Below are 16835 nucleotides of genomic sequence, written 5' to 3' on the forward strand. Positions count from 1 at the left end.
AACTAAACACATCATTTAAAAGGGTAGAAATTGTCACACTCGGTGAAAAAAGAAATACCCAACTATATGCTCTTTATAAGAAACCCGCCTTAAGATAAAGACACAGATGGATTAAAAGAAAATAATAAAAATACACCAAACACACACTAATTTAAAAAAAAGAAGGTGGAGTGGTCATGTTAATAATATCCAATGAAGTAGACTAAGGACAAGAAGTATTATCAGAGATAATTAGGGACATTTTCTAATGATAAAGGAGTCAATTCATCAAGAAAGCCTATCATCCTAAATGTGTATACACCTAACAGAGTCTCAAAATATATAAAGCAAAATCTGATAGAACTGGAAGGAGAAATGAGCAAAACTATACTTAGAGTTAGAGATTTCAATCCTCTTCTCTCAGTAATTACATGTAAAAAAAGTAGATAGAAAATAAGTCAAGACAAAGTATTTGAACAATAACATTAACCAACTTGACCTAATTGTTGTTTATAGAGCCACAGTATATACTACAAAGCTGTACATTATAGAACTACACCCAACAATTATAGAACACACGTTTTCTTTCAAGTATACATGGAACATCCACCAAGATAGACTATCTGCTGGCCGTAAAAAATAGATAAATTTAAGCGGATTGAAGTTATACAGGATATATTCTCTGACCACAAAGGAATTACATTAGAAATTAATAAAAAAGCATATCTGGAAAATAGCCAAATATTTGGAAATTAAAAATAATATTTAAATCATAGATCAAAGAAGGTTTTTTTGGAAAGTATTTTTTTAAATTTTTACCTGAATGATAATGAAAGGCAAACAGACCAAGATTTATGGGATGCAACTAAAGTAGTACTTAGAAGGAAATTTATAATTTTGAATGTCTATATTAGAAAATAAGAATATTCTGCCCTGGTTGGTTAGCTCAGTTGGTTATAGTGTTGTTCCAAACCCTAAAGTTGTGGGTTTGATCCCGGGTCAGGGCACACACAAGAATCAACCAATGAATGCATAAATAAGTGGAACAGCAAATTGATGTTTTTCTCTCTCCTCTCTCTCTCTCTCTCTTACCCTCCCTCCCTCTCTCTCCTCTCTATCTCTAAAAATCAATCAATTAAAAAAAATTTTTTAAGAAAACAAGAATGTTCTAGGTAATTGATCTAAGCTTGCACCTTCAGAATCCAAGGGGGAAAAAATGTAAATGAAATGGAAAGTAAGTAGAAGAATGTAAATAACTCTAAGGACAGAATATTAGATAGAAAATAGGCAAACAATAGTGAACATTTATAAAACCAAAAATTTGTTTTTTGCAAAGTTCAATTGGACAGATTAAGAAAAAAGAACAGAGCCCTGGCCACTTTTGCTAAGTGGTTAAAGCATTGGCCTGCACACCAATGGGTCTTGGGTTTGATTCAACAGTCAAGGACACACACCTCAGCTGCAGGCTCGATACTTGGCCCTGGTCAGGGCACATGAGGGAAGCAACCAATCAATGTCTGTCTGTCTCTCCCCACCCCCCCATTTCTATCCCCCCCCCCCATTCTCTCTGAAAAAAAATCAATGGAAAAAAATATCCTTGGAAGAGGATTGAAGAAAAAAAAGAACAGGTAAAATACAAATTACCAGTATGGAGAATGGGAGAAGAGATATCACTATACATCCTATAAATATTTTTTTTAATATATTTTATTGATTTTTTACAGAGAGGAAGGGAGAGAGATAGAGAGTTAGAAACATCCATCAGCTGCCTCCTGCACACCCTCCACGGGGGATGTGCCCGCAACCCAGGTACATGCCCTTGACCGGAATCGAACCTGGGACCTTTCAGTCCGCAGGCCAATGCTCTATCCACTGAGCCAAACCGGTTTTGGCAAATATTAAAAGAATAAGGAAATACTTTGAACAGTTTTATGGCAAAAGTAGACAATTTAGATGAAATGGACAAATTCCTTGAAAATCAAAAATTTTGCAGCTCTAGATTTTCTTTGGTTCTTTGTTAAACCTTGCACTTTTTTCTGTGTTATGTTCATGTTTTCATTTAAATCCTTTGTGTGTTTAAACAGTTGTTAAACTTTTTCAAGTTCATTGTCTGAATACATTAATCTCTGTGGTTTCTAGTTGTGCTTCTATTGGTTGATTTTTCTCCCAATTCTGGGTCACATTTTGTGCTGCTTTGCATATCTGGTAATTTTTGTGTTTGATACTGGGCATTATATATATATAACACGTTGTTGAATATTTAGATTTTCTTGTCTCCCTCTAATGATTATTGAGGTTTATTTTAGAAGGCAGTTAAGTTACTTGCAGATTGGCTTTATCCTACCAAGACTAGTTTCACTCTCAGAAAGGGCAGTTATAGTGCAGCCCTTAATCTACAGCAATTTTAGACCCATACCCAAGGCATGACCGTCAGTGAAATCCTTAGGTTTTCAATGAGGTCTCTTCATTCTGGTTGTGAAGCCCTGAGAATTGTTCAGGATATAGGTCTCTCAGAGTTATTCTTTGCCTGGCCTGATGAACTTCAATTTCATTTACACACGTGGAAATTAGTATTTCACCAAAGACTCAAGGAGACTGTTATCAGATCTCTTTTGTTATAAATTCCAATCACTGTGGCTTCCTCAAGCTCTTATCTCTGCTTCCTCAACTCAATGTAATGGGCTCTCTTGGGTTCCCTCTCTCTGTGCTGTGAGCTAGAAATTTCTTCTAGGCAAAAAGTAGAGTCAGCATTCTACTCACCTCTTTTCCTTCCCTTCTTTCAGGAATCATATTCCTACGCTGTTATTGTCCAACAGTTTGAAGACAGTTGTTTAGTATATTTTGTCCAGTTTCTTAGTTGTTAATGGAAAGAGGGCAAGTCCTATGCTATTTACTCTTTTATAGGCAAAAGTCTACACCCATAAAATTGACATTTAACAATATATAACTTAGGTTCCCATTCAACACATTCATTGAGACTACCATAAGCTGGAATTATGATAATAACTAGAGGCCTGGTGCACAAAATTCATGCACGGGTAGAGTCCGTAAGCCTGGCTAGCAATCAGGGCTGATTGGGGGCCTTCCTTCTGGCTGCCAGCTGGGGCCTTCCTTCGTTCTACAACACCCACTGGTGGTCAGCACACGTCATAGTGAGCTATCAAACTCCTGGTCTCCCAGTCAAACTCCCAAGAGGACAATTTGCATATTAGGCTTTTATATAATAGATAGGTATGGCAAAATCTCAGATAAGAAACTAACTATAAAGAAAAGAGTATAAATCACATTATCAGGAAGTTGACCATAAAAGGGTAGTAGGATTGGATTCTTGCAATCCCTTTAATATATTTTAATATATTTCAATTAATCTCAATCAGCAATTTGATTCCACTTGACATTGTAAAATTTAAATGATAAAAATGTTTTTAAAATAAACGCATTCCTTATCCTTTGTTTTTATTATGTAAGTACTTGATACTATACACATTGATGCATAATCACCACTCAGACTCCCTTCAGACAGATTTATTGCATAAATTATATTTAAATGACTTGACTGTTGGGTAGAATAATCAAAAAGTAGGAAGGGAATGAGCTTTTAGGGTACAATTTAAAATCAGAAGCACAATTCTAGTACAAAGAAATAGCTTTCTCCCCCCCCAAAAATGTGAGAACATTTAAGGAAGTTTTCTGAGAAGATAATTTTTATTCATTTTAATTTTTTGCATCAGGTATAGCACATAATTATAAAGATATTAACACAGATCCACATACAGACAATTGAGAATGTGGCCCCATGATATCTGCAGGCTTTGAGCATCTCTGCAGTTGTCCACTTTCATCACTTTTTAACTTCCATGGAAGGTGCAGGCGTTGAGAAGTTCTGTGGAGCATAACATGAGAGAAAGACCTTCAGGTCCTGCCTGTACTTACTCAACACAATTCTGTTCTTATTTTTTAAAAGCAAATAGTAGGCGGTAAAGATTTTTTTAAAACGAGCACTCTCTCCCCTCAGTAATGTCAGTACTATCCTTAACCACCTACATTGTCCTTCCTTTCCTGCTCTCATTATCTACAACACATGAAATAATTCAACAAAAATTCAGGTGCACTCCCAATAATTGGGTTATCCAAGCTCTAACTTTATTTCTCCAGCTTACTTCTTTTTGAGGCATCCATGCCATTCTAGATAGAAGGGACCTATTAGCATGTTAACTATATTTTGTTTCTATTATTATTTTTTACATTTTACTTAAAATTTTTGAAAACTGATCCTTTGAGTGGTATATACATGTCATTCCCAACCTTCTCCCTACATTTGAAGTGCTCACATACATACATTTTTATTTTTTAGCAAAAAAAAGAAAAGAAATATAAATGTAAACAAGTTCAATTTCCAAATGATTTCAAGTTCTATTGCATGCTCTGTCTCCTTCAAATGCTTTGGCCTTTTTTCAGCTAGTGTCTTATACTGTTGTCTAATTGAGTCACCTCATTGGTGAGTCTGAATCCTCCTGCAGCGCCAGGAACAAGCCCTCTGAATCTTTGTGCTCCTATTAGTACCTACCCAGGGCTCGGCAGTGATGGTCCTTAATACAAACATGTTTATCTGGCCCCTGACATTATTGCTCCTCAGTGTTTTATTCTACTCACCAGAGGGTAAGCATTGCCTCACATTAGCAATGGCTGTAAGATACTCTGGTCCTAAGTACTTTTGATAAGTTGTTTTGTCCTGAAGGTTAGCCAAACATTCTGTGTCATCACTGAAGAGCAGGTCCTTGGTTGAGGATCTGAACAACTGGAACATCATATACTCAAACCCATTTCTTCCAAAGAGCTCCTGGGTCAGACAGACAGACAGACAGTGAGTGATGGCAGTGCCAGAGAAAACAGGGTTGTGTATTCTGCCTCATAAGACCTGAGTCTCCTGGACTGCTCTGCTCTAGCCCCTAGGAAACCTGGAACACAGCAACACTTTTGGAGGCACCATAGGAAAATGGCAAAAAGCATGGCCTCTAGATTCAAATCCTGACCCTCACTTTTCCTTGTCATGTGATCTTAGGAAAATTCTTTACTGAGCTTATTGAACATCAGTTAACTCCTTTGTAAATGATGAGATGATGTATGTTAAGCAAGTGCTAAGCAGAAAGGGCTCCAAGTTTGCCACTATATCACTATTCCGCCAGTCATTGGTGCTTTCAACTTCCTGGGTCATACTTGTATGTCTTGCTGCTTCCTGGAGCCCTTGCTACCTTGCCTCTTCTATTCTCTGGACCTGCCCCAGGTACCCATTTCCATCTCTTTCTTCCCCTCCCCTCTCTTCCTTTGTTCACTTCCCTTGTAACCAAGGACCCAATCCTTCAAAAGTCTGTGACCAAGAGCCTCCGATTTTGCCAGCTCTCCCTGAGTTTTCCTTTAGCTGGAATGTGTGGGCAGCATATGCCAACACATGGATTACTCGACAAGGTTCTGGGTGTTCCCTAAACTCACTTGATTTATGCATGCCCGCTACTCAGTAGCATCAGCCCTTTCGGGCTACCTATAAACGTCATAAATTATCTGAATGTTGGCTTTATAACGTTCACGAAGCTTAAAACAGTGTTCAGCTTGCCAGGTTCAGGAAACACATTGAGATCTACCTAGATCAGATAGGGTAACCTCCATTCTGCTTTTCCCACATACGGCTCAGTGTAGTGTGAAGGGCACTGAGCTAACTCCCTTATGTCTGTGACAGAACAAGCCCAACAGGTACCATGACTCTGCTCAGAAAGAAGAATGAGTCTTGGTGAGACACTTCAGATGGCCACATGTCTGAGGCTTTTCCAATCCACTGTGATATCCTAGATGGCCCAGAGCAAGAAGTGAACACAGCCAGACGCCTTCCGCTTTCATCAGAGGAAGGGCTGCAAGAATCAAGTTCTACTGCCCAGGGAGGAAGAGAGTGAGACTGGGCTGGGGTGTGTCTGTGCAGGTCTGCGAGCTGAGCATGCAGTTGCCATACCTGTTGGTTGAAGAGCATTCTGCGAACAGAATCTGCCTTATCTTTCCTTGAGACCACAGCATGATTTGGGACTATGCCTAGGTGGCAGTTCTGAGCCTCAGTCACAGGCTTTCTGGTGCCATCGAGGCACAGCAGCTCAAAGTCTTTCTGCTTTAGATCCTTAGCCCAGTCTTCAGGGTTTTTTCCTGTCAAGAGAGAAACCAGGACAACTGATAGCTTTCATCGAGGTGCCCTCACTTGAGAGATGTGACCAATCACCCGTGTCTTGGAGAATCACAGAGACACAGAGAAACAAAAAAGCTTTTAAAATAAAACACAAGAGAAATATTCATAAACTCATAAGTTCATTACCTTTCTGATTAGTGCTTTTCAGCCCCATTAAAGACAAAGATTTCTTAAACAGGCATGAAGAAGCACTAACCAGAGAGGAAAAGATTGATACATTGAACTACATTAAGATAAAGAATGTCTGTTCATAAAAAAGACATCAAGAAAGTAAAAAGGCGAGATTTTTCATAGATGGACAATATATGTTGAATGCATATAACTGTTAAAAACATGTATCCAGAATATGTCAGGATGCCTATGCATCAACAGAGCCAGACGTACTCAGATGGACTGCATCCTCCGCATGTTTGTCAGTTGGGTTCAAGGCCATGTGATAACCAACCCTGTCAAGTCTGACTGGACATGAGAATTTTCTCATTTCCTACATAAAAAAATGTTAGAGCCAAAGTCACTAGAGTCTTAATGACTTAAATAAACTTCCTTGACAACCCACCTGGGGAGTATTTCCCATGAGAAACTCAGATTTTTCCAAGGGCGGAAAGGACGGAGCAGGCACATACCGTCTGTGTTCTGCAGGACTGTGGGGTGCTCCACGAAGGCCACGTCTCCCTTCTCAACCAGACACCTGCACACCAAGGGCCAGGTCAGTGAGGAGGGTCAACAGGAGGTGGGGGGGGGGGGACACCAAAAGGGAGTCACTGAGAGGCTCACACCCCTCCATCCAGTCCGCTTGGCACATTTAACACTGACCACTTCCACACACACAGCTGTAATGCCTGGCTGTCCCTGGGAATTAGAGGAGAAATATAATAATTTTTTAAATCTGCTTATTTAGTTTCTAATGCTCCTTATTTTGAACACTGATCAGTTTTTCCAGAGGAGAAACTCATATTCTCCTATTAACAGGGATATTCAAGAATGACTCTCTGGTTGAATCAAAGTTCACATCAGAGAGTAAAATCAGCATGGAGGATGTGATTTTGAAGGAGTATTATCACACCCATATGTCTACTCGGCCTTAATAAAAGTTAATGTGCATCACTAGATATTTGTTCACACGTAATCCCCTGAAAAATGTTTGTCTGTGGTTAAGGTGCATTCTTTATGAGAAATATTTACTTTAACATCAGTTTTATGACATTTTCAGATGTAAATTGCTATTAACTATTAATTATGAGGAGCACCTCTCCAGTTTTCTCTCTCCTAGCATCAGGTCTCTCTATACTTGGCTATGGTTATTACTCCCCTTCAGTTTTCCTAAGCTCACTTGCCCTGTTTCTTTCCTTTAGTGCCCCTTCATACAACCCAGCCCGGAATGAGCATGATCATCTGCCGCAGGTGTGTCTGCACCTCAGCAGTGAGGTAGACCAGAGACCTCCCCAGTGATGAACTTCACTTGGGCATTCCTGTTCTCCTTGCTCTCTCTTGGTTCTCAAAGCTTGAGCTGGGACCAGTAGCATGGGTGCCAGCTGGAAACTTAGAAATGCACATTCTCGGGCCCCACGCTGGACCTGCTGGATCAGAAACTTATGGGGACGGGGCCCAGTGATCTGTGTTTTAACAACCACTTGAGGAGATTCTGATTTGTGCTTGAGTGTGACAACTAGTGCTTTCGACAGCCACCTCCCCACTCTATAGAGCAATGGCTTCAAAAATGTTTCCCACTTCCCAGAAACCTCTGTCTCTCCCCAACACTCCTACTCCAGCATGTGCTCCTACTTCCCAGAGAAGCACCGAAATCATTGCTGGGCTTTCTTTCAGCAGAGGTTGGCAAAGTGAGGTAGAATCAGCCAGAGACTGAGATGCAGTAACAGGAGAGGAAGGAGGGGATCCAAGAGAGTGTGGTGTCCTGAAGCCAAGGAAGAAACTGTATCCAAGAGGAGGAAGTGATCGGTGGTGCCAGTGATGCTGGCAGATCAATAATGCAAGGACTGAGAACAGGTCTTTGGATTTATTTAGCAGCACAGAGGTCACTGGTGATTTACAAGTGCAGTTTCAGCTGCTGGTGGATGTGGTGCACCAAGGGGTAGATGTGGTGGGAGCAGCCTGCCCATGTGCCAACAATGAGGAGGACTGTTTTCTTTAGATCATTTAAAAACAATAATAAAACTAATTCTGTTGGTTGGGGTTGGGGGAATGTAAACAGATTTGTAAACTGGGTTCTGGGAAGATTGAAAGGAAAGAAATTGGAGTGAGCAAGGATGTTGAACTTCTTCAAGGAATTTTGTTGTAAAGAGAAGAGAGATGGGAAGGAAAGGAAAATCAAGAGAGGTTTTGCTTATTTATTTATGTTGAAGATGAAAAAATGGCAACATGTTTGTAGGCTGATGGAAATGATCTAGTAGAGAAGAAAATGTGATGATGCAGGAGAAAGAAGGGAGACGTGCTGGGGCAATGCCCTGGAGGAGGCTGGAGGAGGGGCAGTCAATGCTGGTTCAGGACTGGGCCTTGGTAGGAGACAGCCCGGCCATCCCGAATAAGAGGATGGAGGGCAGCGTCTCTGGGCACCGATGCCAGCACATGGGTAGATGTGGCACTGGGAACAGGGTGGAATTTCTCTTTTGATTGCTTCAATTTCCTCAAGTGAAATAGGAAACAAAGATCTGATAGATGGAGGAAGGAGTGTTGGAGGATTGACGAGAGGAAAAAGTATGGAATCATCTTTTAGGAGAATGGGGTGGTGAATGGACTTAGAAACATATGATTCATTTAAGTGGTGTTCTCATTACTTTAAAGCAGGGGTGGGGAACCTTTTTTCTGCCAAGGGCTATTTGGATATTTATAACATCACTTGCAGGCCATACAAAATTATCAACTTAAACATTAGCCTACTATATTTGGTTAAACATTTAATTAACTCACCTCTAATACCTTGGCAGAGCCAGACCAAATGATTTCTCAGGCCAGACGTTCCCCACCCCTGCTTTAAAGGGGGACCAGTTAGCAGGCACTGAGTAGTGGAATGTTGGACCTACCCAAGATTGTGGTTCAGCCAGGAGAGGAGGATATATGCAGGGGAATAATTATCATGGTTGCCTGTGGAATGGACATTGGGTACAGAGAGGGAAAAGGACATGAGGAAGGATGAGAACAGGATAGGATTGTAGAATCAATGGAACACAGGTCAGTAGGAATGAAGGGCTGTTGAAGTCGGGAAACTATAGGGAGTGAAAAGGCCAGTAGGAGGTGGTGGGGAGAATGAGGTGCTTGCTCTTTGTGTGTTCATCTTCCTTTTGGAAAGAGGGGAGGTCACGGTTCGAGACAGAAAACTCGATTCTAGGTCCTCTAATATATCATAATAGTACCAAACAGCCTTAGCATATCATTAGCATATTATGCTTTGATTGGTTGAATGGATGACTGGACACTTAGTATATTAGGCTTCTACACTAATAAAAGAGAAACATGGTAATTGGCGTACGACCGCTACCCTTTTCATTGGCTAATCAGTGAGATATGCAAATTAACTGTCAGCCAAGATGGCGCAGGCAGCCAGGCAGCTTGAAACTAACATGAGGCTTGGTTGCCTCAGTGACGGAGGAAACCAACGTTCCCCGCCTGCCACTGCAGGCCTCTGAGCCTGCAGTTTAAGAAACTCTGTAACAAATACCACCAGGCTTCAGCCAGCAGGATGGCAACATTGTAAGCAAAGGCCAGAAACCTAAGAGCTGGAGCCAAGCCTCAAAGCTAAAGCTGGCCCAGAATAAAAAAGAAAAGAAAAAAAAGGAGCGGTTGGGAGCTTCAGTCACCCCCAGCCTGAAAACAGCCCTCAGCCCCTCACCCAGGCTGGCCAGGCACCCCAGTGGGGACCCCCACCCTGAAGGGTGTGTGACCAGCTGCAAACAGCCATCATCCCCTCACCCAGGCTGGCCAGGCACCCCATTGGGGACCCCCACCCTGAAGGGTGTGTGACCAGCTGCAAACAGCCATCATCCCCTCACCCAGGCTGGCCAGGCACCCCAGTGGGGACCCCCACCCTGAAGGGTGTGTTACCAGCTGCAAACAGCCATCATCCCCTCATCCAGGCTGGCCAGGCATCCCAGTGGGGACCCCCACCCTGATCCAGGACACCCTTCAGGGCAAACCAGCCGGCCCCACCCATGCACCAGGCCTCTATTCTATATAGTAAAAGGGTAATATGCCTCCCAGCACCGGGATCAGCGGAGCCGTGAGGCCTCCCGGCACCGGGATCAGCACGACAGGGGGCAGCGCCCAAACCCCCTGATCGCCCTGTGGCTCTGTTTGTGACAGGGGGCGGGGCCACAACCTCCCTATCCACCCTGCTCTGTTCGTGGCAGGGGAAGGCGCCCCAACCCCCTGATCAGCCCTGCTCTGTGCCTGATAGGGGAGAGCTCCCCAACCCCCCCACCCCCCACGGACCCTGCTCTGTGTGTGACGGGGTAGAGCCATAACCTCCCCATCGGCCCTGCCCTGAGTGTGAGAGTGGCAGTGCCCCAACCCCCTGATCAGCCCTGCTCTGTGCGTGACAGGGTACAGAGCCCCAATCCCCCTGATGGGCCCTGCTCTGTGAGTGACAGGGGGCAGCGCCCCAACCCCCTGATTGGCCCTGCTCTGTGCGTGACAGGGTACAGAGCCCCAACCCCCTGATTGGCCCTGCTCTGTGCGTGACAGGGTACAGAGCCCCAACCCCCTGATCGGCCCTGCTCTGTGCGTGACAGGGGGTGGCGCCGCAACCTCCCCATCGACCCTGCCTTGAGTGTGACAGGGGACGGTGCCCCAACCCCCCAATCGGCCCTACCCTGAGCGTGACTGAGGGTGGCATCACAACCTCCCAATCTCCCTGCTCTGTGCATGACAGGGGGCGGCGCCCCAACTCCCCAATGGGCCCTGCTCTGAGCCTGACCAGGGGCTGCACCTAGGGATTGGGCCTGCCCTCTGCCACCCGGGAGCAGGCCTAAGCCAGCAGGTCGTTATCTCCCGAGGGGTCCCAGACTGCGAGAGGGCACAGGCCGGGCTGAGGGACCCCCCCTCCCCCCCGAGTGCACAAATTTTTGTGCACCGGGCCTCTAGTTTATTATATAAGATTGCTGTAGTGGGATCTGTGAAAATACGTAATTTATGTATGGCTAATGAAAGAGATAAAACTTTGGAGAAGGCAGAACGAGGTTGTCTGGCAGTGTGATGAATAAAAGGGTCCTTTCTAGAAGCTCACACATTCTCCACAACAGCCATACAACCCTTTCACACAGCATAGCCTATTGCCTCAAAGAGTCCCACACTGCCCATCGTACTTAGAATTATTCTACCTTCTCAGCCAGGCCAGTGGGCCACCAAAACAGCCAGTGCCTCAGCTCTAGCCTCCTCACACGCCTGATCCCCCCCCCCCTCTTGTGCTCTACTCAGACCTTCTTACAGTATGATTTGTCCCGCCCCAGGCCTTTGTCCTTGCTATTCCTTCTTCCTGATTCCTCTTCCCCCAGATTTTTTTGGGGCTGGATTCCCTCTCAATACTTAATCCTCAGATCACATGGTCTCCCTGCTTGCTAAGGCCTTCCCTGACCACCGTTTCCAAAATTGTCCCCTACCCATGTCACTGCCACATCACCCACCTTGGTTCCTCTTTACCACAGTCAGCAAGTGATTGTCCTTTATTTCTGTGTTTATTGTCCTACTCTCAGGGGACCCAGGGCGTGGGGACTATGTGTGTCTTGTTGCTGCAATAACCCTCTACCTCGACTAGTGCCTGCCCCATACTAGGTGCCCAATATATATTTATTGCAGGGATAAAGGAGCCCAGGGATATCTATTTTTAAAATGGACTCATCAGCCAGGTGTAAGAAGCACGTGTAGGGTGCCCCTCCTTTGATTTTAAACTGGGGCTCTGAAGGAGTCCATGATGTAAGCACAATCACACAGAAGAAAGGGGCAAAAGTGGAACCAGGGTTTTCCCCGGACCATCATCTTGCCTCTCCCCAGGTGCCTTCAGCCTGCTGGGTCTGTAGGAGAGGGGCTCCAGAAAGGGGCTGAACTTGAGTCCTTGGGGCCAGTGGGAATTTGCAATTCTAGTTCCAAATTCTGGCTCCTCCTAAATGCAGCACCCAGATGCTGGGAAAAAGGTGAAAGGACAAGAGGTTCATGGGGTTGGTGCCAGAGAGAAAGGTGGTGCACAGACACTACTCGCCTGAATGCCCCACTGGAGCCGTAGTATTTCTCGTGGCTGTTGGGAGCACACTTGTGGGCTGCATTGCTGCCGCCGCCGCACAGAGCACAGAAACTGGACTCTGGATCAGACCCAGGGGCACAGCTTTGACTGAAGAATTCATCTGTGCAGGAGGAAACAGGAGGTCAGCTCTTCCCGCCTGTGTTAGCAAGAAAGCCTCAGGTTTTTGTCCCGAGAATTGCCTGATGATGTAAAGACACATTCAGGTTTCTGGTACTGTATTATTCAAAATAGGAACCTTATGAAAAATTGTTTTAAGTTGCAGCTGGAGCAAAGTGAAGGGGGACTAGCTGAAGTTGGGGCAAGGGTCTGTGAGTCCACAGAAGTCCACCCTGTCCTGGCACAGGAAGAGCGGGAATAGATTTAATCCTAAGAGTGGACAAAATTGGAAAACATGTCCCACTGTTTTCCAGCCTCTGCTGCCCTGCCTTCTTTACAGGGTCTGCCATCATGACTCCAAGCCCAGGAAGGGGCCTGAGAGGCCCATCCACCAAGCCCTGTGCTGGGCCCTAGGGCACCACAGTGAGGACCTACCTCCTGAACCCAAGTCTATGGGACAGCAGTCATAACCCAAGCAATCACACAGTGAATTTGTTTCTCCCCTTGCTCTGGGGGAAAAATACGATCCCACAGGCCGCAGATAAAGGAACCCCGTGCAGACCTGGGAATCAGAAAGAAGCCTCAAGTTGAGAGATGAAGAATGAATAGGAATTACCCAAGTAAAAGGCAAAGGAAGCAGCATCTGCAGAGGCCTAGGGCAGAGTTTGGGGGTGAGGGGCAAACTGCCTAGAGAGCTTAATGGAGGCCACTGGGGCTGGACCACCCACCGCAAGAGTGAGTAGGGAGGGGCAGAGATCCAGGCCACATGTGACCTTCTACACTTTGGTGTAGATTTTGTTCTTTATTGTTAGAGCAATAGGGAGCTTCTGAAGGGCTTTAGACAGTCCTGGCCAGGACATAATCAGATCTGCTCTTTTCAAAGAACCGTCTGGCAACAGGGTGGATGAAATCGAGGGCAGATGTGGGTGCATGCAGCAGGCTACTGCAGTGGTCAAGGGGAGATGAGGGCAGCTTGGACTAGAGTAGCACAGCTGGGAGGGAGGGAGGTGTAGAGGAGAGAAACTGACATCACTAGTGATGGATGGGTGTATGGAGGATGGCAGCTCCCAGGTTCCCAGCTGGGACAAGTGGATGGACTGTGGGGTCCTCCACCAAGCTAGGCAGCTCAGGGGCAGGACAAGGCTCAGCAGAGATGATGTATTCCATTTGGGGCAGGTTGAGCTTAATGTGCTTTTGAGATATCTAAGCAGATAATGTCAAAGAGACAGTTCATATATACTGGTCTGGAGGTCAAGGAGAGATCTGTGCTAGGGACAAAAACTTGATAGTATCAACATATAGACATAATATTAATAGCAGCAAACATTTATCTAGTGCTTGCTATGTGCCTAACTCCCTACATACAATATTTGTTTAGAAGGCAGTCAAGGCTGTAGGCATGGGTTTGGGGGGGGGGGGGGTTGCTTTCAGCAACTCAAACATTTATTAACCAGGTTGGGAAAGGGGGACTTTGAAGGGGTAGGAGAAACACCAAGCTAGTGTGTGTCCACAGAAGCTGGGAGATAAGTGTTTTAGGGTGATCTGAAGAAAGAGAGGTCACGTAGAAGAGGACTGGAGCATGCCCTTCCAGTTAAGCAACAGGTAGGTCATGCAGCCTTGACCAGAGTTCTTGGTGTGGAATGATGCAGAAAGCCAGAGGGCAGGGCGTGGGTGGGAGGGGAGTGGCTCAGGCCAGGCTTTTAATAAGCCTGGGAGTAAAGGGGCAGAGAAAGAAGACAGGAGCTGGAGGAGAATTTTGGGAGAGGGGGGATTTGTAAAAATGGAAGACACTGGGTGTGTTTACCTGTTGAAAGAAACTGTTGGATATACCAGAGGGAGAAGTACTGACTGAGGGTATGAGGCTCTGCAGAGGGGAACAAGGGAGGGGCCCACACCTGATTACTGGTAGAGGGATTGGCTGGGCTGTGGAGGGAGGCTGAGCAGATACAGCTATCAGGAGGCCACAGCTTTGGCATTGGAATGTCGAGGGGGGGGGGGGGGGGACGGGGACCCTTTCTGGCGGTTTCAATTGCCTATTGCAGGTGCAGATGAGATCATCTGCTGAGAAAAGGTGGTAGATGGGTGTGGGGTCGGGGTGTGTGAACAGTTAGAACATTGGGATAATTATTGGGAAGTGCAGGGATGTGGCACAGAGAAGCAGTGGGAGTGCTCCTGAGTGCTGAGGCCAGCACCTGGGGCATTTCCAGTGGAAGGAATTGTTCCACCCCGGGACATTTCCAGCCATGCTCAGCTGCTCAGGTGCAGAGGGAGAAGAGAGCAGGTGGTGGGGTTCACACAGGGCTGGGATGTGTCAGGTGGCTGGGGAAGGCAGGGGAGCAGGAGCCTTTTAGGTATAGCAAGAATGTTGCTAAAATGACTAATACTGGAACCTAAGAAGCATGAGGATGAAAGTGAAAGTTAAAGCACTTAAGGACCTTCTGGTGTAAAATTTTCAATTTTAAAAAGCAGCCAGTTTGGGAAAATAATGCACACACACCCACTCTTGCTTTGCAACCCCGGGCCTGTTCCCCGAGCCAGCTGCGCGACATAAAGACCTTTCCCCAAGGTCTGCCCTTTGGGCCAAGCCTCTTCCTTGGAGGCAAGGCGGTGAGGAGAAAGGGGAGGACTTGCTTAGGGACATGTGAACTTCACCCACAGTCTGTCCAGCCCCTTATGCCACCCCTTGCTAGTCATTGAACTGAATTTGTCCCCTACACAGACACAGGCCCAAGGAAGGGGCTGCCACACCACCTCCCAGAACACACTTACCAAATTTGCAGGACCCCGTTTGGTTGTATATCAAGCCCATGGGGATGTTCCAGCCCGCAGAAGTGCCAACTGCGGTGTGGCAGGACTTCTTGCCTCGCAGAGAGTTCCAGGTGAGGTCGGCATCTGATTTCTTAACCACTGCCACAGCGTAGTGGCCTTGCAACAGAGATACCGAGATCAATTTCAACAGCTCCAGGGCCCTCCTAGAGCTGCTGCAGCTAGCCCCTGCCTGCCACTCTCTCCAGGGAGGGGGAATCGGTTGAATCCCTTACCTCACTCTAGCAGAAGCCCCTGCAAATAACTGTCATTATTAGTACTGGGCCAAACAGAATGACACTCCCGCTCCCGATGTGTCTACATACAAACATTCACAAGTATTTACACACACACTTCATACTTCTTCAACTGAATCCTGCTGTACATTCTTTTCTGCGAGTTACTTGAACCTTTTTAAAGATCTACGGTGGACCTTTTTGATTCAGTAGAAATCAATATAGCTCTCTCATGCTATTTATTGGTTGACTCTAAGTTACGTTCCACTGTGTTCCCCCTACTGGTGGGCATTTACATTGTGACCCATTTTCCCCTAAATCTTTGTACATATGAGTGTGTTTCTGTTTAAATATTTCTATTGAATAGAAGTCCAAAAGAAAGATCTTTAATGACTTCTTTTATAAAGTTAAGTCTCTGATTTTCTAGGTTCACAATAACATTTTCTAATAATGATAATTTAATTTCTCATCCCCCAATATTAAATATATATATCTTAATATATATATTTTTTAACTTACTGCATTCACTTCCAAAATAATGCCAAATATATTTGGTGGGAGTGGGCCTTCTTGTCTTGTTCCTGATTCTAATGGGAGCACCATTGATATTTCATCGATTCCTATCCCAAAATTATGTAACTGAATTGTGCTTATTGAGTACGGCCTAAACTGCAAAGCTGAATTTATAATAAGATTAGAATTATAAATCTGCAGAATTAGAAGAGAATGTGTGATGGAAGGAGACTTGACTTGGGGTGGTGAACACACAATACAATATACAGATGACGTATTATAGAACTGTACACAGAACAGTGGCCCCATCTTTGGAGTCCAACTCAGTAGATGTGGGGTGGGGTCCAAGAATTTTCATTTCTAATAAGTTCTCAGGTGAGGCTGATGCATCTGGTCCAGGTACTACACTAGATGCTTTAGCTAATGCCCAAGATCAGTGCTTCACAGACAGATACAGATCCTCTCTGCCTGTGTGGAGACACAGATGGGAGAACTTGTCACCTGCTCTCCTATTCTAAAAACGAGATTGGCTCCCCTGCTATTCAAATCCAGCTGGCTAAAAGCTAAGAGTGATTTCATTTTCCTCCTCATCTTCATTAACAACAAGCCCCAGTGCAGACCTTCGTGCAGAGGTGACAAGGAGCAGTGTGGTTGGTCAGGAGGGGCCCCGGGTTCCAGTCAGGCCACCTCTTCTCAAGCCCAGGTGCAGCCACTTCCTGGCTGTGTGGCCCTG

The 16835-nt window shown here is 45.3% G+C and overlaps 1 protein-coding gene across 2 annotated transcripts in view; it reads right to left on the reverse strand.

Moving 5' to 3' along the window:
* Window positions 1-3661: 3661 nt before the first annotated feature.
* Window positions 3662-16835, reverse strand: part of LOC132215547 (inhibitor of carbonic anhydrase-like) — a 32910-nt gene continuing 19736 nt past the window's right edge. For both annotated transcript variants that reach the window (XM_059663904.1, XM_059663903.1), the window contains exons 12-17: window positions 15318-15473; window positions 12411-12552; window positions 6829-6893; window positions 5981-6165; window positions 4633-4819; window positions 3662-3862 (exon numbers count right to left, since the gene is read on the reverse strand). In XM_059663904.1, the coding sequence (XP_059519887.1) occupies window positions 3828-3862; window positions 4633-4819; window positions 5981-6165; window positions 6829-6893; window positions 12411-12552; window positions 15318-15473 (770 nt within the window). In that variant the 3' untranslated portion in view covers window positions 3662-3827. The remainder of the gene's footprint in view (window positions 3863-4632; window positions 4820-5980; window positions 6166-6828; window positions 6894-12410; window positions 12553-15317; window positions 15474-16835) is intronic.

This window comes from Myotis daubentonii, chromosome 14 (genome assembly GCF_963259705.1).
Source record: "Myotis daubentonii chromosome 14, mMyoDau2.1, whole genome shotgun sequence".
Classification (NCBI taxonomy): domain Eukaryota; kingdom Metazoa; phylum Chordata; class Mammalia; order Chiroptera; family Vespertilionidae; genus Myotis; species Myotis daubentonii.